The 26618-nt window shown below is 37.2% G+C and overlaps 5 protein-coding genes across 5 annotated transcripts; 2 read left to right on the forward strand and 3 right to left on the reverse strand.

Annotated features, from left to right (window-relative positions):
* Positions 1–4002: 4002 nt before the first annotated feature.
* On the reverse strand, positions 4003–8168 carry LOC117785394 (lamin-B receptor). Its single transcript, XM_034623368.1, has 2 exons — positions 7799–8168; positions 4003–6291 (listed from the first exon to the last, which is right to left on the reverse strand). Exons 1-2 carry the CDS (start codon positions 8132–8134, stop codon positions 4492–4494), a joined length of 2136 nt encoding a protein of 711 aa, XP_034479259.1. The 5' UTR covers positions 8135–8168; the 3' UTR covers positions 4003–4491.
* Positions 8169–8993: 825 nt separating this feature from the next.
* On the forward strand, positions 8994–13384 carry LOC117783906 (transport and Golgi organization protein 11). The gene is made up of 3 exons (XM_034621474.1): positions 8994–9163; positions 9320–9955; positions 12339–13384. The coding sequence occupies exons 2-3, from the start codon at positions 9401–9403 to the stop codon at positions 12615–12617; spliced, it is 834 nt and encodes a 277-aa protein (XP_034477365.1). The 5' UTR covers positions 8994–9163; positions 9320–9400; the 3' UTR covers positions 12618–13384.
* On the reverse strand, positions 10913–11873 carry LOC117783907 (MIT domain-containing protein 1). Its single transcript, XM_034621475.1, has one exon. It carries the CDS (start codon positions 11816–11818, stop codon positions 10994–10996), a length of 825 nt encoding a protein of 274 aa, XP_034477366.1. The 5' UTR covers positions 11819–11873; the 3' UTR covers positions 10913–10993.
* Positions 13385–13931: 547 nt separating the features above from the next.
* LOC117783912 (high mobility group protein D) lies at positions 13932–14982 on the reverse strand. The gene is made up of 2 exons (XM_034621481.1): positions 14766–14982; positions 13932–14653 (listed from the first exon to the last, which is right to left on the reverse strand). The coding sequence occupies exons 1-2, from the start codon at positions 14913–14915 to the stop codon at positions 14465–14467; spliced, it is 339 nt and encodes a 112-aa protein (XP_034477372.1). The 5' UTR covers positions 14916–14982; the 3' UTR covers positions 13932–14464.
* Positions 14983–19518: 4536 nt separating this feature from the next.
* Positions 19519–20513, forward strand: LOC117783908. The gene is made up of 2 exons (XM_034621476.1): positions 19519–19916; positions 19976–20513. Exons 1-2 carry the CDS (start codon positions 19578–19580, stop codon positions 20456–20458), a joined length of 822 nt encoding a protein of 273 aa, XP_034477367.1. The 5' UTR covers positions 19519–19577; the 3' UTR covers positions 20459–20513.
* Positions 20514–26618: the final 6105 nt, after the last annotated feature.

Here is a 26618-nt window from a genome sequence, read left to right on the forward strand (position 1 = left end):
AAAGAGAGAGACAAAGGGAGAGAGAGAGATAGATAGATAGAGTGAGAAGTAAGTATTCACATCCTGCGTACTGGCCAAGTTATTAAACTCGCGTAAATCAGTTTGAGTCAGCTGAAAAAAAATACTTGAAGTGAATTCGCGACATTTAGAGCTTCTCACTCCATCAGTTAGTCAGTTTGTCAAGTCGGTTATGCCCACACTTTGTGTGGTAATTAATTATTTGATAAAAGTACAAGCATTAAGTCAATTAAAACTAAATTTATGCCAAACGTTATCTGATGCTGACAAAAGGCGTGATTTACAACACATTTCAAGCGTGTGTTGATTTTTCAAAAATGGTCATTAAATTACACTTCAAGATCTGAGCAGCTTGATTTACCAGTCTATATACATTTATATATTTATATTTCAAGGTAAATCTAGATGCCAAGAAGCTGGCAATAAAACTTCCCATGTGGGCAGTCTCAGATTTAAAATATAAACTAATAAATAACATTTTATAATACACAGTTTGTTAAAATTAAAAATTTGTATTAGTTCTTATTTAAAATAAAACACAAATCACAATAATAGTTTACGCAGTTTTAATACAGGCTAAATTTTTCAAACTCTAAATTTGCTTAAAAATTTCATTAATATATTTATTTGGATTTATTTAATAATTCTACACATTTCATATTGTGTATTTTTGAACTACACTGTTAATACATATAATGAATTCGTATCAATTCAGTTTCTCAACTCCTTTAACACACGCATTAAATTTAAAACAATTCTAAAACAAAGTTGCAATTAAGTTTTCCCTTCGAGTAAAATCCAGCTGTGGGAAAATTAGATGAAAAGCAGCAAGCGTTGAATTTAAGTTGGCATTTCTTGTTGGGATGGAAGTTTTCGAAATTCTGCTCCAAATTTGTTAACTGTCATTTTGTGGCCAAGAAACAAACGCACAATGCAACACAAGAAGACCAACAACATTTTGCGTACTACTTCCTATTGGATACAAAGCAAACGGAAACCATTTACGTACAGTAAGAGAAACGATCAAGTGAAAACTTTAGAACTATAGTATATATAATATATAAATTAATATTAATCATTTGTAGCTTTAAAAGTTAAATTTTGATTGTAGAATTGATAGAATTTTAAAGAAAAAGTAAAGTGAGAATTTTGAACAAAAGAACAAATTTTTTGTAAGATATGAATTATTGGACAAAAAGTAGACTCATTAATTATTATAAAAAAAATGGAAGTAAACAATAAAATATAGACTATCTTAAAAGAAAGTGTATATTACTTTTGAAATTCTTTTTATTATATTATATTCTTGAGTATTTATTGATTTTACATATATTTATTAAACAAGGTTCTAAAAGATATTGGAAATAAAGTATGTAAATCAAGAAAATATGCTCATGGAAAAATAGTTAGTTCGTTAAACTCTTTATACAGGGTATAATTTAATGAGCTCAGCATTTCTGCTTATTTAATTCCCTTTTTGTGCAGTGTAAAAGTAAGTTGTTTACTTCTTTCTCTTCGTTTGTTGTGCGTAATTAAAACAGCAAATGGAAAAAATGTGGTACTTTGTGTGTTGGCAGCTTTAAAGGGCACCACTTGACAGAGACAGAGCCAGGCCAAAAGCAGCTCGGCTCGTTTGCCCGAAATTGAATCAGAAAATAAAATATTATATAGCATATTTCATGGCGTTTACACGGCAACCGGAGCATAGCCAAAATGTTGATGATGATGAATGTCAACGCCGCACAAAAGAAGTAATTTTGTGTAAAACGTAACCACACCACCCCTCGTCGCCTTGCCCTAACCTGCCATAGAGTAGGCGTGTCCCAAAGCCGTTACAACTGTTAATGACATTTACGAATGTTTGCGAGAGTCGCTCGACATTCTCGAACTTCCACATTGCCGCCGCACATAATGCCAAAATAATGACGATGGCTGGACCCAGTCACCACTCCCCCCTCCCTCCCCTCCTTCAGCTTCACCGACCCTGCTCCACTCAGCATGCAATAGAAAAATGACGCGGAAACTGTCAAAAAATACTACTACAAAAAAAAAAAAGGAAAACCGCAGCCAGCGTCGCCGCCGTTTTGTGGCTCGCTTTACAAATGACCGCCGGCGTTGATAATGAAACTGTGCTACCTCCCCCGCCCCCACAGTCCCCTCTCACAGCCCCTACTCTGGTTTCTGCCCTAACAGCCCCGCCCACTTAACGAAAATTATACAATAACGGCGTCAACATTAGCAAATTGTTCCCTTGCAGGTTATTCGTCCGAGTCCGAGCAACTTTCCAGCCAAGTTTTCGGCAGTTCCGTTGATTCTTTAATGACCGTTCATACTGCGGACCTTGGCTCAGATCTAATGATAGTAAGATATTTTATTCGTGCCTTTTATCAAGACCTAGATGCGTTAACTGTTACAAGAAAAAAAGAAAATATCGCTGCCTTTTGATTGAATTTGCATCTCAATAGTGTTAAATATATAATAATAATAATATGTATAAGAATACAAAACTCACGGAATTATAATATACATCATTACCATCAGTTAAAAGATAAAAATTAGCTTTGATTTCAATTTGAATTTATTTTAAGCGCCATCCGACGGCAGAAAGTTGCACATATAAAAGCAGTGCTAACTTTTTCAAATAAGCAGTAAACAAGCAGTTCTCAACGCTTAAGAAAAGAGATAAACGCCATCTGACCACAGGCAGCAGAGTTGGGTCCATAAGCATTATCATTACTTTTTAATTAGCATTAACAAAAGTAGTGCTAATGAAATTTCATTTCACTAGCATTGAAAAAAGTAGTGCTAATGAAATTTCATTTCACTAGCATTGATAAAAGTAGTGCTAGTGAAATCGTCATTTCACTAGCATTGAAAAAAGTAGTGCTAGTGAAAAATTATTTAATTGGCATTAAATTAAAAATTTTTCGTTGGCATTAGGTAATGCCAATGAAAACCCATTTTAATTAGCATTGAAAATAATTTTTTTGGAAATTAAAAAAAAAATAGAAAAATTTGGAAAATTGTTTTTCCGATAGCTTTTCCGATATTTATCCGATATTTTTATCCGATATTTTTATCCGATATTTTTATCCGATATTTTTATCCGATATTTTTATCCGATATTTTTATCCGATATTTTTATCCGATATTTTTTCCGATATTTTTTCCGATATTTTTTATCGATATTTTTATCCGATATTTTTATCCGATATTTTTATCCGATATTTTTATCCGATAGTTTTATATCGGATAAAAATATCGGATAAAAATATCGGATAAAAATATCGGAAAAAATATCGGATAAAAATATCGGATAAAAATATCGGATAAAAATATCGGAAAAAATATCGGATAAAAAATATCGGATAAAAATATCGGAAAAAATATCGGAAAAAAATTTTTCCAAATTTTTCAATTTTTTTTAATTTCCAAAAAAAATATTTTCAATGCTAATTAAAATGGGTTTTCATTGTCATTACTTAATGCCAACGAAAAATTTTTAATTTAATGCCAATTAAATAATTTTTCACTAGCACTACTTTTTTCAATGCTAGTGAAATGACGATTTCACTAGCACTACTTTTTTCAATGCTAGTGAAATGAAATTTCATTAGCACTACTTTTTTCAATGCTAGTGAAATGACGATTTCACTAGCACTACTTTTTTTAATGCTAGTGAAATGACGATTTCATTAAAAAAGTAGTTAATTAGGAACAACTCTGACAGGCAGGTCACCTTTTTCTAAAAAGAGAGCGCCATCGGACGACATGCAGTTCAGTTTTGCCAAATAAGCAGTACACAAGCAGTGCTCAACGCTAAAAAAGTAAGCGCCATCTGACGACAGGCAGTAACACATTTAAAACCACTGCACTTCAATTTGCAAAAATTGTGACACCTCGTAAATTCAATTAAATTAATTATAAAATTAACAATTTTAAAAATTTAGCAAAAGAATGACAACGATAAAAGTGCAAACAATATTTTTGCGTTTCTTTAACTTTAGAAACCAAAGCATTTAGTTTATTTATATAAAATAATTGCAATATTTACACGGTACATGTTTTTTGAATTCGTTTAAGCGACAGTATAATTGAGTAATTAAATAATAATTTCTAAGTCTTAGAAAATGTCTAATTATACAGTATATAAGTTGTATGGCTATAGCATATAATTATTAAGCTAAAGTAATATAATTTGTGGTTTTTGTTTTGTTTTCTGGTCATGAGTAAAATAAAATTTTGTACTAAAAATCATTGAAATGGAAAATGGATTAGGAGCGATGACATGGATAAAATATAAATGGAATACAAATAATTGATGTATTGATTATATACAAAAAAATCGAATAAAACGCTAAAAACTAAAAAAAATCAGATGAATAACTCTCAGACGCTGGGGAGGGGAGTGTGGATGTGAGGGGTTTAATAATTAAATAAATTCAAACGAGCAGGAGAAAAGGTGGCCCCAACTTAGTAGATCTTGGGCAGTATATAGTAGCGCACCTGGGTGCAGTAGCGATGCCAGGAGGAGTGATAGCGTCCCTGGTTGCGGGCATTGGTCCGCGTGGCACGATGCAGGAGTACAAGGACCAGGAGCAGCAGGCAGAGCAATGGCGGCCAGGCTGGGCGCAGGAACATGGGCGCACCCAAAGCACACAGAGCCAAGATATCGCCCAGGTAATTGGGTTGACGCAGATGACCCCACAGTCCGCTCAACAGCAGGCGACTGCCCTGGTAGGTGTGAATGGTCTCGATGTTGGCAAAGATGGGATTCTGTGAGTTCAAACGGTACTTGTACTTGTAGGCGCAGCTGTAACGCTTCACGGCGAGTCCAATCAGGAGCAGCAACATGGCTGCATAGGGAGCAAAGCAGCAGCTGATGGGCACACGCTGCTCATAGAAGTACTTGCTCACGGAGCTCAGCAAATAGGGCGTGGCAGCATAGCGCAGGAGGAGCAGACAGCCATATCCCTCATGCTGCAGCTCAAAGGAGCAGCTCAAATGGTGCTCAAAGAGCAGTGCATCCAGTACATAGATGAGCAGTGAAGTGGCTGCCAGCAGTGTGCCAGCATCGTAGTTGAGATTGTTCCAATAATAGCGCATCAGATAGACGTATCCCTCCTGGGCCTGTGGCCATTGGGGCCACTGCAGCGTCTGGTAGATGTAGCAGGCGGCAAACAACAGAGTGCTGACCAGGGAGAGGCGATAGTAGTACTGCTTCCAGTCGACACGTCCCAGCCACTTGGGATTCAGCTGACGACCCAGGGCAAAGTCCACCACAAAGTTGCCACTGCGTCCATAATCATTGGCCAGCGTCTGGCGTAATACGTTATATTTGGTGGTATCCACACGCCAGTAGCTCCACGAAGCGGCAACAAATGCACTCATCAGTCCATAGATGCAGAAGCGTAGATAATGACGCAGCACAAAGCTCACAACCGGATACTTGAGATACTCGGCTATTCCGCCGGCCAACAACAAAGTCACGCACACTCCCAGGCCATTGAATTTGTATGTCTCACGCGTGAGATGGACACGTCGTCCGGGCAGCAATGCCACCAGCAGGAACACCACAAACTGATAGGCCGTAAAGGCGCCGACGACGTGCGTCTGGAACACCTGACGCGCCAGATAGTTCCAATCCAGCAGAGCCGTCAGATTGGCCCGCTTAAATTGGCATGCATTGCGAGCCGTGCAGCTCCAGGTGAGATAGTAGACCACAAAGGGAATCCCCAAGAGCAGCAACAATGCTCCCGGCCAGCCACCGAACTCTCTGGGTGTCTGCAGTTTACGGCAGACATTGGCCAACACTGGAGTGCCAGTTACCGACTGGCGAGTGACATTGAAACTGCGGAATTGATCATTATCCTCATCCTCCTCCTCGATATCCTCCTCGCCGGTGGAGTAACTGCGCTTCGAGCTCTTCTCATCGTCGTAAACGGATCGCGAAACGGAACGACTATAACGACTGCCTGCATCCTCTGTATTCGGAGTGGGCGTGCCCGCCATATTCGAGAAGGTCTTGGACACAGATCGACGCAGACGATCCGTCAAGCGTTTGCGTATGGATTCCGTGTCCACCTCATCGCCAGTGCCTCCCTCGGAGCGGATCTCAATGCGCTGTGTGGTTGTTGTGCTGCTGCTGAAGGTTCTGCTGCTGTTGGCGCTGTTCACCGAGGATGTGGCCATCGATTGGCTGGGAGCACTTGTCGAGGTATTCGTGGTCAGTGTCAGTGGAAAGCTGCTCGAGTTTCGCACGTTGAATGATCTCTAAAATGGGGAAAAAGTCAATGTAGAAATTAACAATTTAGAAAATTCGCTATTTTAAATATTATAACTATTCTTAAATTAAATAAGATATCATATTACTTCCTTAAAATAATATTAACCAGTATCTGTATAATGAAATTTCGATAATTGTATTAATCAGGGAATCAAACCGAAACAATGTCGTTTTATAATAAGTATTACATCAAAATAAATAACTAGACTAGAGAAAAAAAAATTAAATATTTCGAGATTTAAAACTTTGCAGAATGAATTTAGAGTCCAAATCATGATCAAAATGTCATTCCGCTTGAAATTCGGCTTAGTTTTGATCAAGTTATGACAGTTTGAAGTTGGTCAGACTTCGGAGTTAGTCACTTTACAAGTCAAAATTTTATCCAATTCTTCATGATTTTTTACAAAAAAATGAAAGGTCTAAGAATCAAGTTTAAAGTGTTGTTTTATACTAATTACGATATAAGGAGTTGATTAAAAGTGAAAACTTGAGATTTAAAATTTTGAATTTTCAAAATTTCAAAGGGGGGACCCTTACCATCGAAATCGAATCTTGGTCGAAAATAATTAAATTTTCTAAATGAACAAAATTTGAATGCAGAATGAATTTAGAGTCCAAATCATGATCAAAATGACATTCCACTTGAAAATCGGTTCAGTTTTGATCAAGTTATGACAGTTTGAAGTTGGTCAGACTTCGGAGTTAGTCACTTTACAAGTCAATTCTACATATTGAGATATCATCTACATATGTTTAAACTTAAGTACGTTTTAATATTTCTTTACATATTAACAAACATATTTATCAGCTTTGAAGTGTTTTCTTTGTATTTTGATTAGTTTATTTATGCTTCAAGTGGAATTTTGTGCAATAATCGTTGTAATGCAATATCGTTTATTATTTACATCATCATAATAATGCAATTTTCTTTTCTCTTTTATTAATAGGATAATATTTGTGAAAACAGGCAAAACAAAAAAAAAAAACAGTTTTTCAAAAAAATATGACAACTAGTCGTTAATTAATATTTACAAAGAAGTATTATTAACTCATATGTAAACTACATTTTCTATATCAACAAAACTATTGTGAATATATAAAAATATTATTTTATATCATACAATATTTTAGTTACTTAAACGTAACTAGTTGATAACATTTTCAATAAACTTTATCTATTAAAAGATATGGTTTCTATTCAAGTGGCAAGAGCTGTAGCTCTGCTTTGAACTCGATTCACCTTCTACACAAATGTTTATATTTCTCGCTGAAATTCGAAAAAACTCTCTCGGGTGTATATTAAGTTAGCTCGAAGCGGATCTGATAAGAGCAAAGTTAGAATATTCAAGAGATAACAACAATATTTGATTATAATTAATATGACAGACTCAACAGGCAATCTAGAAAACCGGTTGATAAGCCAACACATACATGCACAATCGCTCACACAAACACGCACACATACATAGATAATCAAAGAGAACCTGCACCAACCTCATTAACTTCCTTGATTGGCGTCGGTAGCTTAATGGTGGCCTTGAGAGGCGCTGCCGCTGCCGCTGTGGGTTGCCCGGCAGCGGACCGCGGTCTGCTGGAGCGACGGGTGCGCGGACCGGACTCCAGTAGGGGTGGCTCGGGTGGCGCCACCACCGGCGCTTTGTTGCGCGACGGTGAAGCACGTGTGCGAGTCGTGGTGGCGGCGGCGGCAGGGGGAGCTGTGCTGGAGGCGGACCTTTTGGTCTGTGTCTGTGTGGGTGCAGCGGCGGGGACGGGGGCAACTGGTGCAACATCGTCCGCACGACGCGGGCGTCTCATCGAGCGTCGATCCATTGCAGTTATCTATATGCAAGTAGCCTTTACTGTGCTGCAAGTAAGTATATGTATACAGAAAAATTTATTTATATATTATATACACATATTAATTGAAAAGCGCGCTATATTTTATTTATAGTCTGTGCCAAACTCACGCACACAAGCAAACATACACACACACACACACAAACTATTTGTATTTACACTTTCCCGCCCTCTCGTAGACGGGCTACAACAACAACAGCAATTTTCAGCTGGCACACAAAAAACGGCGCGTACTGTACCCGGCGACGTCGACGTCGACAGCGCAGTCAGCAGCGAGTACTGTTGTCTTTCTGTTATGCACTTACAATTAAACTGCAACTGCAATTGAATTCGTTTAATGTTCTTTGTTTTTTTTTATTATTATATCAATAATTTGTTCAACTTTTGTTAAATTAGTCACAAAATCATTGCTTGTTTTAGCATATTTTAAAAAAGGACGCTGGCCGATTCGACTGAATGCTGCAGAAATTTTGTTGTAAATGCGCAAATGCCGCGCTCGGAGCGCGTTAACAGTTTGGTGCTGCCACCCGGCTCAAGAAATTGGTCCCAGTAAAAAGTTCAGGTCTGGCAAGTCGTTCCGGATCTCAAAATGGTCCAAGCGCGCAGCTTAAAAATTAATTTGTTTTTAGTTCATTTAGGAATAATTTGTAATAAATTAATAATTAAATAAACATTTTTTATTCAAAATCCGGTTTTCTGCAAACATTTTCAAAATTCTATCTTAAAAATGTAGCGAAATTATCCAAAAGATAATTGTTGAAAGAATGCACTTAAATGAAAAATGATCTAAATCAGTTTGCTCGGCTTGAGAACGTTTAAATAAACGGCAACCTTTTTCTTCTGACAGGTGGCAACATGCGCAAAACACACACACACACTAAGAAAAACTCTAATGCAAAACAAGAACAAGGCAACAAAAGGCAGGAAACGAGAAGCATAAAGAAAAAAAAATTAAAAATATATACGGAAATTGAGAAGCGTTTTTCTGTCAGTTTATAAAATGTAAGTAGTACACACGTATCAAAAAAATCCTCGACGAACAAACAGCAACAATGTTGTGCAATATCGGCATAAATTGCAAGTGAATTTATAACTGTTATGACAACGTCTCTCCTTTAAATTGTTCTATTAAATTCTTGTGGCCAAAAACAACATCAGTGCCGCAGTCCCCCCACCTCTGCAGCCCCTCAGCCACCGACGACGACGACGGAAGGAAAAGGAGGATAAGCTTAAGTTGAAATGGCACAATCTCCCACACCAATGTTCAATGGGCTGGACGATGATCTTTACAACGATGCAAAATATGCGCATGAGATCAACGACAAGATGCGAGTGCCAAAGCGTATAAAGGCGACCGGGGAGTTCTCCGACGAGGATCTGTTGCTATCGAATCAGAATGGTTTGATCAACTCGTGGAACTATCATGATAAGATCGATATGAATGTGCCCGATCGCATTGTGGTCCTGGGACATAATCAGCATCTGGAGACGCGTTCAGCACCGCGTGAAATCCTCTTGGAGAACTCCATATTGCCCAAGAATCCATCGAATGGCTTCATGCGCGTCCAGACGCCGCCTCGCGTCATCACACTCACCGATCATCATTTTCCATCAGCCTCCGAGGAGAGCACACCACTCAAGCCCAACGGCAGCTTCTATGGCAATGATCTGGATGGGGATGTCGACGATGACTATGATGAGAATCGGGCCACGCAATATGTGCGCTCCAATGGAAATGTCCGCATGGGTTTCCACAATGGCAACGATGCCAACTCTGTGGAATCGGATTCACAGGTGAGAAAACTTGTAAATCATTAAATTCGAATTGATTTCAGTATTCAAGTGCATCTGTCTATCTATTCTGCATCTGATATTTAATAATTATAATTCAGATTAATAATAATTCAAAGGCGGAATCCCTAAATCCATTGTTACCTCACAATTCATTGTCTATCAATTTCATGACGATCGCCACACATTTCACGAGTCCACTTTATTCGATTCGTAATCTTCTAGAGTTCATTTCATTATCATCATCATTATTATAATCAGCACATGTGTTAATGCAGCTAATGACGAAATGTGAGTGCTGCCAATGCTAAGAAACTTACACACACTCTGCAAAACTTGGCGACCACATTTCAATTATTTATTTATATTTATATTGTCGAGATTAATGAACTGCTGACGACAGCTAATCATCTGGAATTTAAACTTTAAAGCTATATTTAGTTTGGTTTAATACGTGAAGCAGTAAAGGATTTTATCTACAGTTAGTGGAGTAATTGCTTGGACAAAATACACATATTTGAGAATAAAAAAAAAATATACATACATCACATAGCTGCCATAAAAACAAACAGAGTATCTAAGCACAGGGTATCCTATTGTCGAGCGTGCTCGAATGTTACCGCCCACTTGTTTATTTTGTTATAGTTGATTTATTTATTCAACAGAGTCAAAATTTTAAATTTGTATCCCTAATTTAATTAAATGTTATACAATTTTAATCTGTGTCCTAAATTAACAAATACATTGTTCAATTTAATATAAAGTATTAATTATAAGATACATTAGGTTTGGCTATTTTTTTTTTAAAAAGAAACAAGTATGTGCATTTTTTCCCTTTTCGTAATTATTGTCGTTTACACCTTCAAAATTGAGTCTCCTATTCTTAAAGCATATATATATACAAATTATGGCTATTTTGCTGTCATACGCCTAAAGAACTCTCGATTAGTAACGACAGTTTATTTTTTATGATTTCTGTATAATCTTTATTTCCATATAACACTAACTTGCACTTGTTTTTTATGTCGCAAATTTTATTCGCTAGTCACTGGAGTACGCCATGTCCTGGCCATGATTCACAGCATCCTTAACGGGTTGCCTGTAAGACGAGCGATCAAGCGGTTCCTTGGGAGTCTTGGCAAAGGCACGACACTTCCAGATGTCCACCTCTGTGGACAGACACTTGCGAAAATCGTAGTCGCACATGCCCAGTTTGTACACATCCTCGGTGGGCTCAAAGTAATGCAAACCGCGTCCGATCTTAATGACAATGCCGGAGCTGAGCACAATCTTGCGATCATGCAGAGCTTCGTCCAATTGGAAGTTCATGTGAATGTTGCCAGTGGCCAGATCAGCACGTATCTGCTGAAGTATATGCATCTGATTCTTGGCTAGAACTGGATCCGGTCGCGTTGTCAACCGTATGTACTTCAGATAGCGACAGTTTTTAACAAGAACTTCGAAGAAGTTAAGCAGATTCTTGAATTGATGCAGCTCGCAGAGATGTGGCTCATTCACATGAGCCTCCTTTACACTGTCATTTAGATAGGAACCAAACAGTCGCTGATAGCTGCGACCACGTGAATCCCGCTCAATGGTGATGTGATCCAGCATCTTGCTGGACTGTAGGTGACTCTTGACCTGATCCCTCAATTGCTTCGCTCGCGATTCGTACATCTTTATGTACTTGAGGCATAGCTGCTGCTTGTTGGGATCTGTGTTGTGCATTTGACCAAGTTTATAGATGCTCTCCTCGTAAAGTAATATGGCCTCCATAACGTGACCCGATTGCTCGCACTTGAGCGCATTACTAATCGACTCCAACTTCGGTAGCTCATCTTCATCAAAAAAGTTCGCCTGAGACATCTTTTAGTTTAATTCAACTTTGATAACTCCTGAATTTTGTGTCGCTGAAAATTTGTATTGAAAATTGATAGACGAAATGTCTTGTGTACTAAGTTCCCTTTAATTCTTTGCTTAGTTTTTACTTTTCGATTTTATACCCTTTACAGAGAGTCCTGTGATTTTTTCACAAAATATGTAGTAGGAACTTTGGGTTGATTATAGTTATTTCAACGCAATTTCGGGAACCCAAACCTTGGTTTTTGGAGGTTTGCAGCCTTGATTTATTCTGAACGAAAATAGAGTATCTTTTTTCCATATTTATGATGCTTAACACAATCTAACAAAATATAGCAACATAAACATATACACTTTTGCTGAATTGTCAAATTCCAGTTAGTAAAAACCTATTTTTTTTTCTAAATAAATTATATTTATATAATTATTACTCTAAGCCATGGTCTATCAGAACTTTTCTGTGAGTTGCTCTCCTTTTGATAACGCTCAAATTTTAATGTTGAGATGTGCTCTTTCTAATCCTTAGCTCACCACGGGCAGTGCGAGCAAACGCTCCCAGCAGATGCAGCAGCAGCAGAACAATCTGGACGCATCGATGATCAGCCATCGGGATGGGACGCCCATGGGAGAGTTGACGCCACATGAGGAGATACTTTATCTGCGCCGGCAGCTGGCAAAACTTAATCGACGTGTGCTCAACATTGAGATCAATAATGAGCAGAGAATGCAACGTGAGAAGATTGTCTACTGTTTGGGATTGGCGTACTTTGTGCTGAAGACCATCTTTTGGCTGAATCGCAACTAGAGCTGAGGGAATGAGGTCAGGACTCGACCTGATGGTGCTTCTTCTTCGTTTGTTTCCTTGCTGCACACACACACACACTGACACCATTTACATCCCCATACAATTTTATGTTTCTTTTTTTTTTGATTTGATTTGTGAATGGTTTTGAGAGAGACATGTTTATTTTTTTTTTCATTTGCCATATTTGTTGTAAGAACTGTAATTAAATAAGCACAACTTCTTTTTGTTTGTCCGTCGTGGAAACCAAAACATTAATTTTATATTTGTCAAATTGTAAAATCATTTTTCTACTTATGCATATAACAGTCCATGCATGCTTTATTTATATATTCAGGAATCCCCCGAAATTCTGTTCAAATTGTTAAACTTAAACTTTGTGTGTGTATTCATGCTGAACCAATCCAAAGCACAGCACTGAAAAAATGATCTTAATCTAACAGCGCATTATTTTTAAATTGAATTTCAAAACTGATCTGAATTCTTGTGTGCTTTTGTTGAACGTTAGTTTTAGCCTTAACATTGTTAACGATAATCCCATGGAACGATTATTGATCCCAACAATAAATAATCATAAATAACGGTATTTCTATGCAAAATCCCATACGATCTAGATAAAATAATTAACCCATACATATATCTAAAGAAATTTTATGGATATGTTTTGAAACTAATCCTTCAGCAACAGATGAAATCATTTAGTGTTAGTGATCGATTATTATTGAATTAATTATGGTATTTAAAAACAATAAATAAGAAAATATTTAAAATGTTTGTTTTTCTACAAAATAATGAAATAAATTCGAAATCTTCCCATTTTTAGAAACAGAATAACGCATTGCGACATTTTTAACGCATTTAAAAAATGTATTTTATTTTTATTTATTTCTCATATTGGAATTAAATTATATAGGTATTAATTAAGACTACTGATTAAATGCAATACATCTTCTGAATTATATCTCGCAACATCTTAAGGGATTAACAAAGATGTTTCTCTACAGTTCAATTATTACGAAAAACCTGAGCGAAATTTCGTTCGTTTTTTATCATTTTGAAGGACGCGAAAACTCTTTCAACGTCTTTGTTTGCATATTTTGTACACTCTTTTTCTCCGCTTTCTTTTCAACCACAACTTTCAACAATTGTGCATTACGAGCTATTGGTGTATATCTTGAATCTATAGAATATAGACTGTAAAAGCCGTTTTGCCTGGCCAAGTTTATAAGCAAATTGATCTTATCTCATATCTGGTGTTGGATTAGTTTACAACACACATTGCTTATGGATGCTTTTTTTTCTCAGAACAATAGTAAATATCGATTTTTATAGTTTTTATTTATAATGGAATTACGTTATCGTTTAATTTACAAATTTTTATGCAAGATACACAAATAGATCATTGTTTTGATGCCGCCAACTCGTTTTGCATCTTTTGTTTGGGCGGCAAATCTTCGCTTTGAACTCGACTTAAAAATTGTTTGTATTTAAAGAAACGCCTACTATAAACTTAAAATCTTATGTATAAATACAATTTTGCTTATGTGTGTCGTTTGTTGGTATTCTTTACATTCGCAACTTTCCTGTTTTAACGGTTTCTTTCTTTCTTATTTATTGGGGCATCTCAGTGTATTCTATGCTATTTAGAATGGGTTTTATTTTTAGGTAGGGTATGTGTTTGTGTTTCTGTGTGTGTGTAGATGTGGAGTTTGTGGTGTGGTGGGTGAAGATTAAACAAAATGCGATTGACTTATTGATTGACAGACAGTTCCACCACGGATGACGTTGTGTGTGTTGTGTGTGATTTGTGTATTTTGTTTTGACTGCGGCCTGAAGATCAATAATCATCTCTATTCGCTCTCATCATCATCATCATCGTCGGAGTCATCCCTTTTGCTTTTTTTCGCTGGCTTCTTTGCGGGTTTCGCACGCTTTTTGGCACCGCCATTGGCTGCTGCACTGCTGCCTCCGTTGGCCTCAAAGTCCTTAACGGCACGATCGTAATCGTCCTTGGCCTTGGCTGCCTTTGCCTCCCACTCCTATAGAAAAGATACAACAAATATATATGCATTAGTTTGCAATTCCACAAATACACACACACACAACATATTTGTGAAGAGAGTGCATGCGTTTTCGCTCTCTTTTACTTACCGACTTGTCCTTCATGGCTCTCCATAATTCGCCACCGCGCTTAGCAACTTCGGTAACTTTGATGCCGGGACTCTCACGTTTGATCGACTCACGAGCACTGTTCAGCCACAGCATGTAAGCGGAGAGCGGGCGTTTTGGTTTGTCGGCCATTTTCAAAAATGTGTCTTTGTGTGTAAGTTTGTAGAAGATACTAAATTATTTAGCTATAAGCTTCGAGCTGTAAATACAAAACATAAAGAATAAAATCAATTATTAGTTTCAGTATCCATAGACATAAAAAGACACGCCATGTACGCAGCTACCAAACGAGACAAAAGAGAAGCCACCACCACTCAACGTACATTCGTACGAATGAACGAACGAAGCAGCCAACACACACACACATGCATATGTAGCAATGGCCGCGCGTCAAGAGAGACGGCTATACTGCACACAACATACTGTTGGCAGCGTCGTTGACGTTTTTGAGAAAAGCGCGCGCGCGCGTCTTTCAGTTCAAGTGGCGGCAGAGAGAGTGCGCGCAGCTAACAAATAATAATCACATATGAAAATTAATTGCATAAATATAATGAACAAATAACGCATTTAAATGCCAATTTGCAGCATTAATAGCACTCAAGCAGCCATTTTCTTTCTTTGCTCCCTCAGCAGTAGCAGTAGTAGTAGCCGCGAGTGCAAATGACCGAAATGGCAACACTTTTTCTGTGTATGTACTGCTGCCCCCGACTGGCTCTGCTTGCTTTGGCCTGTGTGGCCGTGTGCCTGTGTGGTACAGCAGCGTCGTATGCGTGTATGCGACGCGCTCTTTTGCACAGCCCAAGCGACATTTAGTATGAGAAATGTACTACAGAGCTGAATTTTGTGTGAAAAAATCAAACAGCAGGCGAAAATTTACACAAAAGCTTCGCAAACGTCTATTAAATTGACGTAAAGCAGCATTGTGCAATTTTAAATTATAGCCATTATGTGCTTCATTTAAGAAGTGCACATTTTAATTTGTACTTTGGTTGTTTTAACTATTTAATGCTGTTGCTCTTTGATGCCTCTACATTTTATAGCAAACTTTAAGTCACATTTTTAAATTAGTTTATACTTTGCACAAAATAATTTATTTTTAATATATATATTGCGCTGCTTCTGTTGGACCAACCTTTCACGTTTCTTTACTGACTTCAACTGTACTGAGCGAAGCAAGCAAAAAGGCAAGGCAACCGAAAGCAGCAAACGTTGACTCGTGCTGCGCTGCAGCGACGTCGGCAGCAGATAAATTGCCGGCTGGGAATTTTGTTGGAAGAGCGGGAGAGAGAGAGAGAGAGCGTGGAAGACGGCGAGGCAAAGAAACGCAGCTAAATGCCGAGTAAAAACAAATACAAATACGGAAACAAAGTATAATATGTGAATAGGCGAAAAAACGCGCGCATTTTGGCTAACTGCGCGCGTCTCAAATAAACAATAATTTGTTCAAAAAAATTTAACGCATGGCTCAAGCATAATTATGCAAAATTAATTAAATAAATAGCCAAAGGCAGCCATTTTGCCTTAGCGCCGCTCACAGCACACAAAAAAACCGAAATGGCAACGCTTTGGTCTGTCTCTTTTGGGTACAGCAGCGTCGTACTTCTCACAGCGTCGAATAAAAATGTGCTCACTAGACGGCAAAACATATATGATAACTGAAATCTATAGTTTTTACATGACTATGTATGTAGGTGTAACTTCACTGCACGATATTTAAAAAAAAATCGTTTAATATATGTTGTGTTCACTTTTTATAACTTAAATACTACATGTTATTTTATTTTCTCTTCACAAATATTTCACATTGCGAACCAACCTTTTTCGTGTGTTGCTCAATTTCAACTGTACGGACTCAGCGTCTGTTGGCATAACGAAAGCGAGCGAGCAGCTGGCAGCTGGTAGAAGTGAGAGCGTCGCTGTCGACGCAGGCTGAGGGGCTGCTTAAGATGTGAGCGTGATGCCTATATGAGGCTGAACGTGTCACGTCCCATACACGAAGTAATGTAAACTTCAAAAAAACATTTATTTTCCTTCATGAAATATATAATTGCTTCTTAAATAATAGTTAAAATATGAATTATTACATAACTTTATTTACTTATAGTTAATTACAAATTGTGCTTTTTAGATTTGTACCTATATTTTGTTTGTACGTTAAGTTTCGTGACACGCAATCATATCTAGGAAATTTGTACATGAGAGAGAGAGTGTGAATCCAGCCGGCAAATTATCTGAGACAGACGCTGAGATAAATCAGAAAAGCGAAACTAAAGCAGAAACGACGCTAAAAGCCATGTAAAAACAAAAATAGCGACAATAAAATTCTGTTTGAAATGAAAATGGGATAAATGGCAATCACAAAGCGCATTTGCAATAAAAACAAATTCAAATTGACTAAATAGCAAATATGAAGCAAATACACTTAATTTTAATATGTTCCATTTATTGACTATACGTTGAGTAGTGCTTTCACACATACAGAAGAAAATCGAGAACAGTTAATGGCTCTCTCACTGGTACACACAAAAAGAGGCCTCACTATAAAATGGCGCCAAAATACAACAGCATTAATTATATGAAATAAATTTAAAATTAAATTTCAAAAGCATACTGGTTATGTACAATGTTTATGCAAGTACCTTTTATTATTTCGCATATAATTTTTTAGCTTGTGTGGTTATAACAATAATTCGCAACGTTTAAGCTTTGCCGAAAAATAAGCTTAAATACAACATACATAAATATAACCATATGATATTGGTTAATTTGAATAAGTGTTAGCATATGCCATAAATAACTTACAAAAGTGTGTACATTTATTTTTGCTCTTTTCTCTCACGAAACTTAAAATCTTTGCGTTCGGCGTTTGTTGATGCTCGTTTTTTTCGTACTGGATTATAGCAAGCAGCTTTCTGATATGCGTACTAAGTTCTGCGATAAACAAGGTTGAGACTCTATGCGCTGACGTCACAACTTTCGTGCTTTTCTCTAATACTGAAACTTTAAATGTCAGTTTTTTTTTTTAACAAATAATACTAGATTAAAGTGAGATTTTAAAATTAGTAGGTTGCCTTCGCTTACTTTCTTCATAGTAATCGATGCATACGTATGTCTAAATTTATTAATAATGTCGCTAAAAAAAACGATATTATTAACTACTAAGTTTATTAGACAATTAAATCTGAGATAACCAAAATATTTTTTATTTTATTGTTTTCAAGAACCTCTTAATTATGTTCTTATACAATACAGTCAGTTGTATATAGGAATCAGCTGTGTCTTTTTTAAGTAAATTGCAAGGCGATTAGTGCTTTTTCTACAATTGAAACCGAATTATAAAATGAAGACAAAAGTTAAATAGCATGATGCATTGATTAATTTTAAGCTGCCTTATAACCTTGTATATCTTCATCAAGAATCAAAAGCAATCCTTAGACAATGAGAGTCTAAAGTAATCGCGTACAGTACTCGCTTCCATTATATAGATCGATGCTAACTCTTGTAACTTCTGCTTCATGTCCCGTTTAGGGTTACTGAGATTTAACGAATAGTTACCACCAAAAAAAAAAAAACCATAAGTTTGTAGATGCAAGACGGAGGCTGCACCGCATTTTCCCGCCATAAACTCATAGAGAGCACTGGGAAAAATGAACCGAATTGAAGGTTAAAGGAAAATGGCGTTGCAGTTCTTTATGTTCGTTCTTGCAAGCAAAATATCTAGCAGGGAGGCGCAACTGCCGTGCGTACAAAGGATAACGATGTCACGCGCTGTTTGAAGTTTTACAATGAGCGACAATCCGACAGGGAAAGAGACCAAAGAAAGTGAGAGAAGCCAGGCAGACCTTGAGGCAGCCTCTTCGGATACTTTTTGTGCGATTCCTTGCTAAACAGCATGGGAAATGCATTGAGTCCCTCTTAAGATTGAAGCCTTGAGTTCCCCTAAAAAGTAGGTAAACAAAAATATCAACAATTGCAGTTGCATTCTTTTGGATTTCGATAATAAGTATCGCAGATATGGTCAGATCAGCGTTATTTTTGGGTTTGTTGGGTGTTTTTTTTTTTTTATTGGAATCGCTTTTTTTTTCTTTGGATTGTCATAAAAATATTTTTAACATTATTTAACAGTTAATATATTCGCGGCTATCAATTTTAAAAATAATCAAATCGTAATCGACAGTAAACAAATATCCTATGTTTTAGTGGAGAAAACAAATTCGGTTAATTTCTAATAATATTTTATTTTTTGCTATATGTCTTTATTTTATTTTTTTGACAACCGTGGTCAAGTCTTCAATCTTTTCCAACTGTTAAAGTAAGTAGCAAACAATTTATGCACCGGATTTGGTAGCAAACTGAATTTTCAATGCTGACTTTGATTAATTTCCTGTAGTCTGATTGAGTTTCAACACAGGCCGAGGAAAAAGCAACATCCTTTACCTGGATGATGTAAAGAACCATTTAAGTAAATTCCAGTAAATTTGCAATTGCTTTAAGCCGTACAAATTGATTTTCAGTGTGCATGCGTGTGCTTAGTTATCGCTAATTGCTCTCCCATCTCCATGCTTGCATTGCGAGCAAAAGCAGAAAAGCAAGTGTAGTTAAGGCGACAACGAAACAAAAGCAAATCGAATGCTTTAAGAGCAAAAAGCACGACATTCACCGAACGCCAGCACAAAAGCTGCGAAGAGACAAAACAGCAATCGACGAGGCAGCAGTTCTCAGCTATCTCTTCGAGTGAGCGGTCGCCTAACGGTTTACATTCAGCTCCCTACTTCTGTTCCGACTCATTTCGCCATGTCTACCAATGGCGAGCCAATGGTACCATTTCGATTTAGCGATGAGCGACATATTAAGTTCGTCGAGCTTTACAGTCGCGAGCCATGTTTATGGAACCGCCGCCCCTATCTATGGGGCGCTCGAAATGCTGCGTACAGGCGCGTTCAGACAGGCATTAACGCCGAGGCGCTACCCAGTGAAAGCCCTGTAACTTTGGAGGGTGTTAAAACGAAGATCAAAAATATGCGCACTGGGTATCATCAGGAGCTAAAAAAGATCAGAGCGAATCCTAAATATACCCCCAAGATTCCCTGGTTCTCGCCATTGCATCAGATTTTGGCACCGTTTTTGGATCAGGTATTTTCGTAAAATTATTTTTTTTATCAGCATTCATAAGGAATTTTTCGACTATATAGACATCAAATGGCGACGCGTTGAAATCCCCAATGCCTTTGAAGCGTCTCCAGGTAAAATTGCCACGCTTGAAGCCCATCCGGGTGTTACCGAACAAGGGTGAAGAGAAGACCGAAATCAAAATAGAGCTTGAACCTGATCAACAGGTTTTCATACCAAGCGATGCTCTTCCATTGATGCCCACACTGACTCCAGCTCCACCCCTGCGTCTTATTACGCCTCCGGCACAACCGCCGTCACCAACCCCACCGCAAATACCCGAAGTTCCCTTACTGCCCAAGGCTAACTCCTCGACATTGGAGCGAACGCTGACGATGCAGTCGCTTAGCGAAGACGAGTTTACGTTTTTCGGACTCAGCGTTGCCGCCCAACTACGTAACATGCCCCTATCAAGTGCCATGATCATGCAAACAAAGATTCAGTATTTACTATCAATAGAGCGTCGTAGAATTGGTGGTGATACTACCGAGGTCAACTTGTTTTAGTTTTAGATGGGATTTCATTTAAAGAATCAGTTAACATCGTACGAAGCAAAGAATTTTTTCCATATAAATATAAATTCATTTTATTTATCATATTTATAATAAAATATAGTTACAATAAAATAGACCACTCGCCTGGCAGTTATTTTACTTGATTGGAAGTGACTTGGCAAATTTATTAACCGAAGATTTCCGAATGCTATAACGTATTAAACAAATTTTGACTGTGTAAATTTTCTATTAATAACCGTCTAATAATAGGGTTTTAAAAATTCTGAACAAAATTACAAATTACTCAAAAAAAAAAAAATCTGTATTCTTAAACTTTTTAGTCCTGACTGACTGAATAACTCAATTATCACCTGAACGCCAGAACGGTAAGACCTACAAGGCTGAAATTTTTCCTCGACATAGCTAAGACACTTTGGTAGTTAAATAAGACGGTTGTTTGTAGAGTTCGATAATATTTTAATATTAAAAACTTTATATATCGCTGATAAAAAATCCGAAAACTATCGGTAGTCTTTTAGCTAGCGACTAATAACGTAGAAATGAGAGAAATTTGATATATTATAGAAAGTGTATAACGCTTCGAAAAGACACATAAACAAAGGCAAGCAAACGCCAAAAGCACAAAAGCAAAAAAGCAAGCACATCAAAAAGCAAACGTAGTCCGAAACTGAAACGAACGAAAGCAAACTGTACTGTACCATACAAATTCCGTTCGCACTGCGCTTGGCGGCAACCTAAGAGAGGCGAACAAACAAGCAAAACGAGCGAGCGAGCAACTGAAGAGAGCCGTATGTGTGTGTGTGCGTGATTATGAATGCGTGTAATTGTGTGGGTGAGTGTGGGCTTCGTTAAATTTTTGCATTACGTTAAAATATGTCTGAAATAATGTCGTAAACTAGCGTTCTCGTTACGTTAAATTAGTACATGCATAAGTGTGCATATTATTGTTGTAAATACGGCCAGCATGAATCACAAACACCCTACACTGACAGATAAATGCAGGCCACATGTACGAATTTTTATACTTGTGTACATATATATGTATATATTTACATGCATATGAACATTCTTATGTACATCATACATATATTTGTATGTAAATACTATACATGTACGCCTGTGTAGAAATCGTCGTTCAAATTCTCAGACTCAGCAAGAGAAACTGCGAAAACCGGACGAAAACAACGGCGACAACGAACTGCTGACTACATTGTTGTTGTTGTTGTTGTTGTTGTTATTGTTATGATTGTTTGTTGTTTTCATTTGTGTTGTGTTGTTTTTATGAGCAGCACATGCTTATCGTCTCTCTGGACGGGCACTGAGTTTTGCAACAACAAAATACACTACAATGTGCCAGTTAAGTTCAACAAGTCAATTTGAAACGTCTCCCAAAAAATTATGCCATATTTTAGGTTTTATAGCTTTCGCGGTGATCTTTTGCTAATGTGTATCTCTCATTCACGCTCTCTTTGCCACTCTCTTTCGCTCCGTGAATCATTTGTCACAATTGCTATAACGGCCCATCAATAAACCTTTGATTGATTATAATTTACATATATATATATTAAAAAAAAATATATATTTAAACAATTAAAAACTTTAAAATTAACAAGAAATTATGTACATATACTAATGTGAATGTAATTATTATCATGGGCTAGCGATGTACTCTTCACGTGTCGTGACACTTCGTGCGCTGTCTATCGGCAAAAGCACGAAAAGCTTCAAACAGTCACGACATTTCGACATTCAGCACAATTTAATAAAATTTTCTTATCAATTATTTGATCAGCATGCAGTGAAACCTCGTTGGGCAATCCATCAAGTCTTCTGCTTATTCCTCTTCTTCACCCAACCACCCCCAACCCCTAAGCCCCACGTGGGTGCAGTTTGACATGAAAATGCATCGACAGTGTTAACTCCAGTAGAGTTCAGAGCTTCACTTTCGCACTTGGCCAACAAAATTGGGTCACATGGCATCGGAGATGGCTGCATGGCCCAGAATAGAGTCGAGTCGTGGCAATATAAGGAGTAGGAGTAGGAGTAGGAGTTGAAGTTGCAGTCTGGAGTCCTGTTGTTATTTCAAATCGCGTTGCAGCATCGCCAGCCACACTCGGCCACAACAATAGGCGCTGCAAATGTGAAATGTGTTCAAGATACTGAACTTGGCCTTTGAAAGACTCTGCGGGATACTCTCTCTCTCTCTCTCTTTCTCTCTGTCTCTCTCGAGCAGGCTAGCTGCCTGTCTGTTTGGGGTCTGCCGTCAGAGACACACCGGCCCCGAGCTATAGTCGAGCAGAGAATGGCGTCACAGTGAATGTGCACATGCCATCGCCCTCCAAACAACAACCCATTCGCATATTTGTGAGCACCCCCCATCAGTTTCATCCCGCTCTCCATCGGGCATTCTCCCACACACTATTTATATGCACCATCAGCTGTTCGTGTGAACCAACCGAGGTTAAAGACAACCACAGAGACCAGCATCAAAATCAGAAACAGAAACAGATGGATAACACATCGAAGCACGAAAAAGAACCACATGCTTAAGCTTCAGGTGGTCAACATCTACCTGTTCTTATACTATAGCATGTTATTTAGCCAAAGCAACTATATTTCCTTAAAAAAGGACTCGACAGCTGATCGTATCATTAAAAATACGAAAAAGACTTTCTGATAGAATTTTATTTTTATTTTTGTATTGTTTTTCTTTATTTATTTCAATTGTTATCGGAATTTATATAACTATATATCATCTATAGATAGTAAATAGATATAATATAATATACCGTTAATATTATATTTATACTTTATTTTTTTTTTTAAGCTTAATTACATTACTGTCAAGCCCAAACGCATTAAAATATCTTAATTTACTAATAAAATCATGAAATCTTTTGACTTTCACATGAAATGTATACAAGATTTAAATATGAAATTATACTTTTATATAATATCTGATCTGAAGAACTCACACACCTAATTACTATTGCAATTCAAATAAATGAATCGTGTCGCAAGTGAATAATTTACTTTTTTTCTAGATTCACTTTAAGTTTTAATGATTCCTGTTTCCAAACATTTCCTAATTACAGGAAGCCAACTTTTCCAATATGCGAAAGAAGTGGAAAGGGGAAAACTATTTGAAACTTTACATAATAATTTCGGAATTTCATTGTACTGTCAGAATGTGCGTATTAAATATGCATTGGGGCAACAACATAACGTAACGGTAAACGTAAAAGATACATTGCATCCATATGGCAAGCATATTGGCTCAAGTAGGCGACGACAAGAAGACGCCAGTGGACCTGCAACGACAACAACAACAACAACAATGACAACAACAACAACGACAACAAGTGCCTGCCACACTCTACCATGGACATCTCCTCGTCTGCCCCAGACATCCTGCTGTGTAATGATGTGTATGTGTGTGTGTGTGTGTGTATCTGTGTTTGCATGAAAATTGCAAAAGTCACTCGTTCTGCCCAAGTCATCCAATTCTGTAAAGGGACCAAAGGCAACATTCACACTACACACACACACACACACCACACTCATACAGCGGCATATGCGAAACCCAAGTAGTACAAATGCAACTAAGCTGGCAAACTATGCCGTCCTCATCGTTGCCTGCTCATCTCTAACAGGAGGTGAAGGCAACCCAATGCAACATACTCATAGCAAGTGCGATCGACCACACTGAATTCCAGTTCCCTATAAACATACGTAATGCTCTATACGATATTACTCTTAAGTAATCGCCTGAAAGCTAAAATATAATCAAAGAATAACTAGAATAAGTTTTTATATATTTATTTTTAATTTGCCTATAATTTTGCAATTAAGTTAAGATCGAGTTAATGGTAGATTATGGGTCATAATAACTATTTTGAATGCATTGAACAATCATATCCAGTTGGAATGTAAAGTCGTATATTTCTATATCACTTGTTTTTTTCTTTACTTTTCAAAAAGTTTACATATATATATAAATACTAAAGACACTTAAATCTGTTTTGGAGTCCGGTAAAATATTATATTAATGTCCTTACGGCTGCGCCGAAAGTTTGGTTCAAATGTTACCACTTCATAAATAAATTTGTGAAAATTTTTTTATATACTGTATGATTAAATAAAAACAAGCACTATGAACTATTACTTTTTATTTTGAGACCCTGTTTTAAAAATATACATATAAATAATTATATCTCGTGATAATAATGTCACGTTGTATTAATTACAGGTCAGATCTTTCGCATTTAAATTATAAATAATTTATATATGCGAGATATATTCATGAACTCTAATTATATGCTCGTAATATTTATCTGGGAGGGTATATGCACATCGAGTGTTGCTCAAATGCTTCCTAGGGTTTTATACAATGTGCCTACCAGTTTTGCAGTATGTTTCTATGCTCAGACAGAGCAGAGGACACAGACACACACACACATACACATACACACAGTCATACAGGCTCGTTATATCCACATCCTGTCGAGTGAGCGTTCGGTTCGTTAGCTCGTTCTTTACTTCCCTGTTGTTGTTGTCGGCTCGGCCAGTGCTTGGGCTTCCATTACTGTTGCTGTTGCTGTTGTCTGGTTTGCATACATCCCGAATATGTATTCCCGTTCATACAACGACAATTGCCACCACCGAAGCGAGTGCAACCATCATACGCTGCTCTTACCTCAGAGCAGCAGCGCAGGCAGAGTCAGATCCAGAGCGGACAGAGCCCCCACCCTCTATCCACCCGATGCCAACGGACCGTTAGCTTGTGTGAGGGGTTCAGTTACACACACATATACACACGCACACACACACGCAAAGACAGACATGGACACAGACACGGACACAGACACGGACACTGACGCCAAGTATCCGTATGTATTTCTGCATTGAGACGACAAACAACCAGAATAATCGACATCGACCCACTGCACTGTGGGCCGAGCTCAATGCGAACATCTTCTACCTAATCGACAGTTTTGTATATTTTCAGCAAATATATTCAACAGCTTATTGTGCAGCCTGGTACTAGAATACAGTGTCCTGAGTTCTATTTTATTTGATGGAAAATTTTTTCTGGAATATTTTGGTCTTTGCTAGATGTTATCATATTATTTTATTGTAATAATTATTTTTGCTATAATGTATACTACTACATTTTTTTAACTACTATATTATTTCAAAAAAACACTTTTTATTTTTTAAATATTGAAATCTCCGTTATGCTGAAAAAATAAATTCTTAATTCTTCCGTGCAAATATTGTCAAAAGTATATTAACGAAATTAGAAAAGAGTACAAGATTCGATTAAGCAATGCTGCTTATATTCTTAAATAACATTTTTTTTTTTATGATTTTATGAAATAGATTTATTTGATATTTGAGATTTTTATATATGTTATGTTTATAGTTCTTTCAAATTTAAATAGCTTTTAATTCACTCAATGAACTCAAAATACATCCTATAAAATATTATTATTAATCTAAGCTATCTTAAAATGTTGTAGCCTTACCGTGTGCTACAAGTATAGCTTAAAATGCATAATGCAAATATAGAAATTTACAAAGTATTAACGACTGATTTTTGTTAATTACTTGTTGTAAGATTTGAATACTAAGTAGAGTTTTTATATACAGTGGGTTAAGAGTTATTTGATTTTAAGAAATATATTTTAAAAATATTTGTAATTTCAATTTCTAAATCGTAAAAAAAATTGAGAAGTCTCCAAAAACCTAATGAAAGATTGCATGCTAATATTTAAATATTAAGGAAAGGTATGTAATTAATCGCAATTCTCTATAGTTGAATTAATTGTTTAATGATGGGATTCACCTTTCGATTAAAAATTGACTTTCATCCAAGTCACGAAAGTATAAACTTCGTTTCACTATAGCCACGATATTCACACATCGAGTTCGCTTAATATTTCGCATCGTGTTTGCATTAACGCCTGGCCCACTGCCTGATCGTATACCCTACATCGATTCAGGCCCATTGATTTTTGTTGTCTGCCAGCGACGTTGCCGGGGGCCCGTTATGGGACTGTGAGCTGTTTGCTGTTTGCTCGCATAGATACAGATACACACGACAGCAACAACGGCAACGACACGTACAGACATATCGCAGTCGCCGTCA

The sequence above is a fragment of the Drosophila innubila genome, assembly GCF_004354385.1.
Source record: "Drosophila innubila isolate TH190305 chromosome 2R unlocalized genomic scaffold, UK_Dinn_1.0 1_C_2R, whole genome shotgun sequence".
In the NCBI taxonomy this organism is placed as follows: domain Eukaryota; kingdom Metazoa; phylum Arthropoda; class Insecta; order Diptera; family Drosophilidae; genus Drosophila; species Drosophila innubila.

Coding starts and splice junctions, on each gene's coding strand:
- LOC117783906 (XM_034621474.1), top strand. CDS start 9,401: ATGGCACAATCTCCCACACCAATGTTCAATGGGCTGGACGATGATCTT. Junction 9,956..12,338: donor CTGTGGAATCGGATTCACAG/GTGAGAAAACTT, acceptor TCTAATCCTTAG/CTCACCACGGGCAGTGCGAG.
- LOC117783907 (XM_034621475.1), bottom strand. CDS start 11,818: ATGTCTCAGGCGAACTTTTTTGATGAAGATGAGCTACCGAAGTTGGAG.
- LOC117785394 (XM_034623368.1), bottom strand. CDS start 8,134: ATGGATCGACGCTCGATGAGACGCCCGCGTCGTGCGGACGATGTTGCA. Junction 6,292..7,798: donor CAATCAAGGAAGTTAATGAG/GTTGGTGCAGGT, acceptor TCCCCATTTTAG/AGATCATTCAACGTGCGAAA.
- LOC117783912 (XM_034621481.1), bottom strand. CDS start 14,915: ATGGCCGACAAACCAAAACGCCCGCTCTCCGCTTACATGCTGTGGCTG. Junction 14,654..14,765: donor GAGCCATGAAGGACAAGTCG/GTAAGTAAAAGA, acceptor TCTTTTCTATAG/GAGTGGGAGGCAAAGGCAGC.
- LOC117783908 (XM_034621476.1), top strand. CDS start 19,578: ATGTCTACCAATGGCGAGCCAATGGTACCATTTCGATTTAGCGATGAG. Junction 19,917..19,975: donor TGGCACCGTTTTTGGATCAG/GTATTTTCGTAA, acceptor TCGACTATATAG/ACATCAAATGGCGACGCGTT.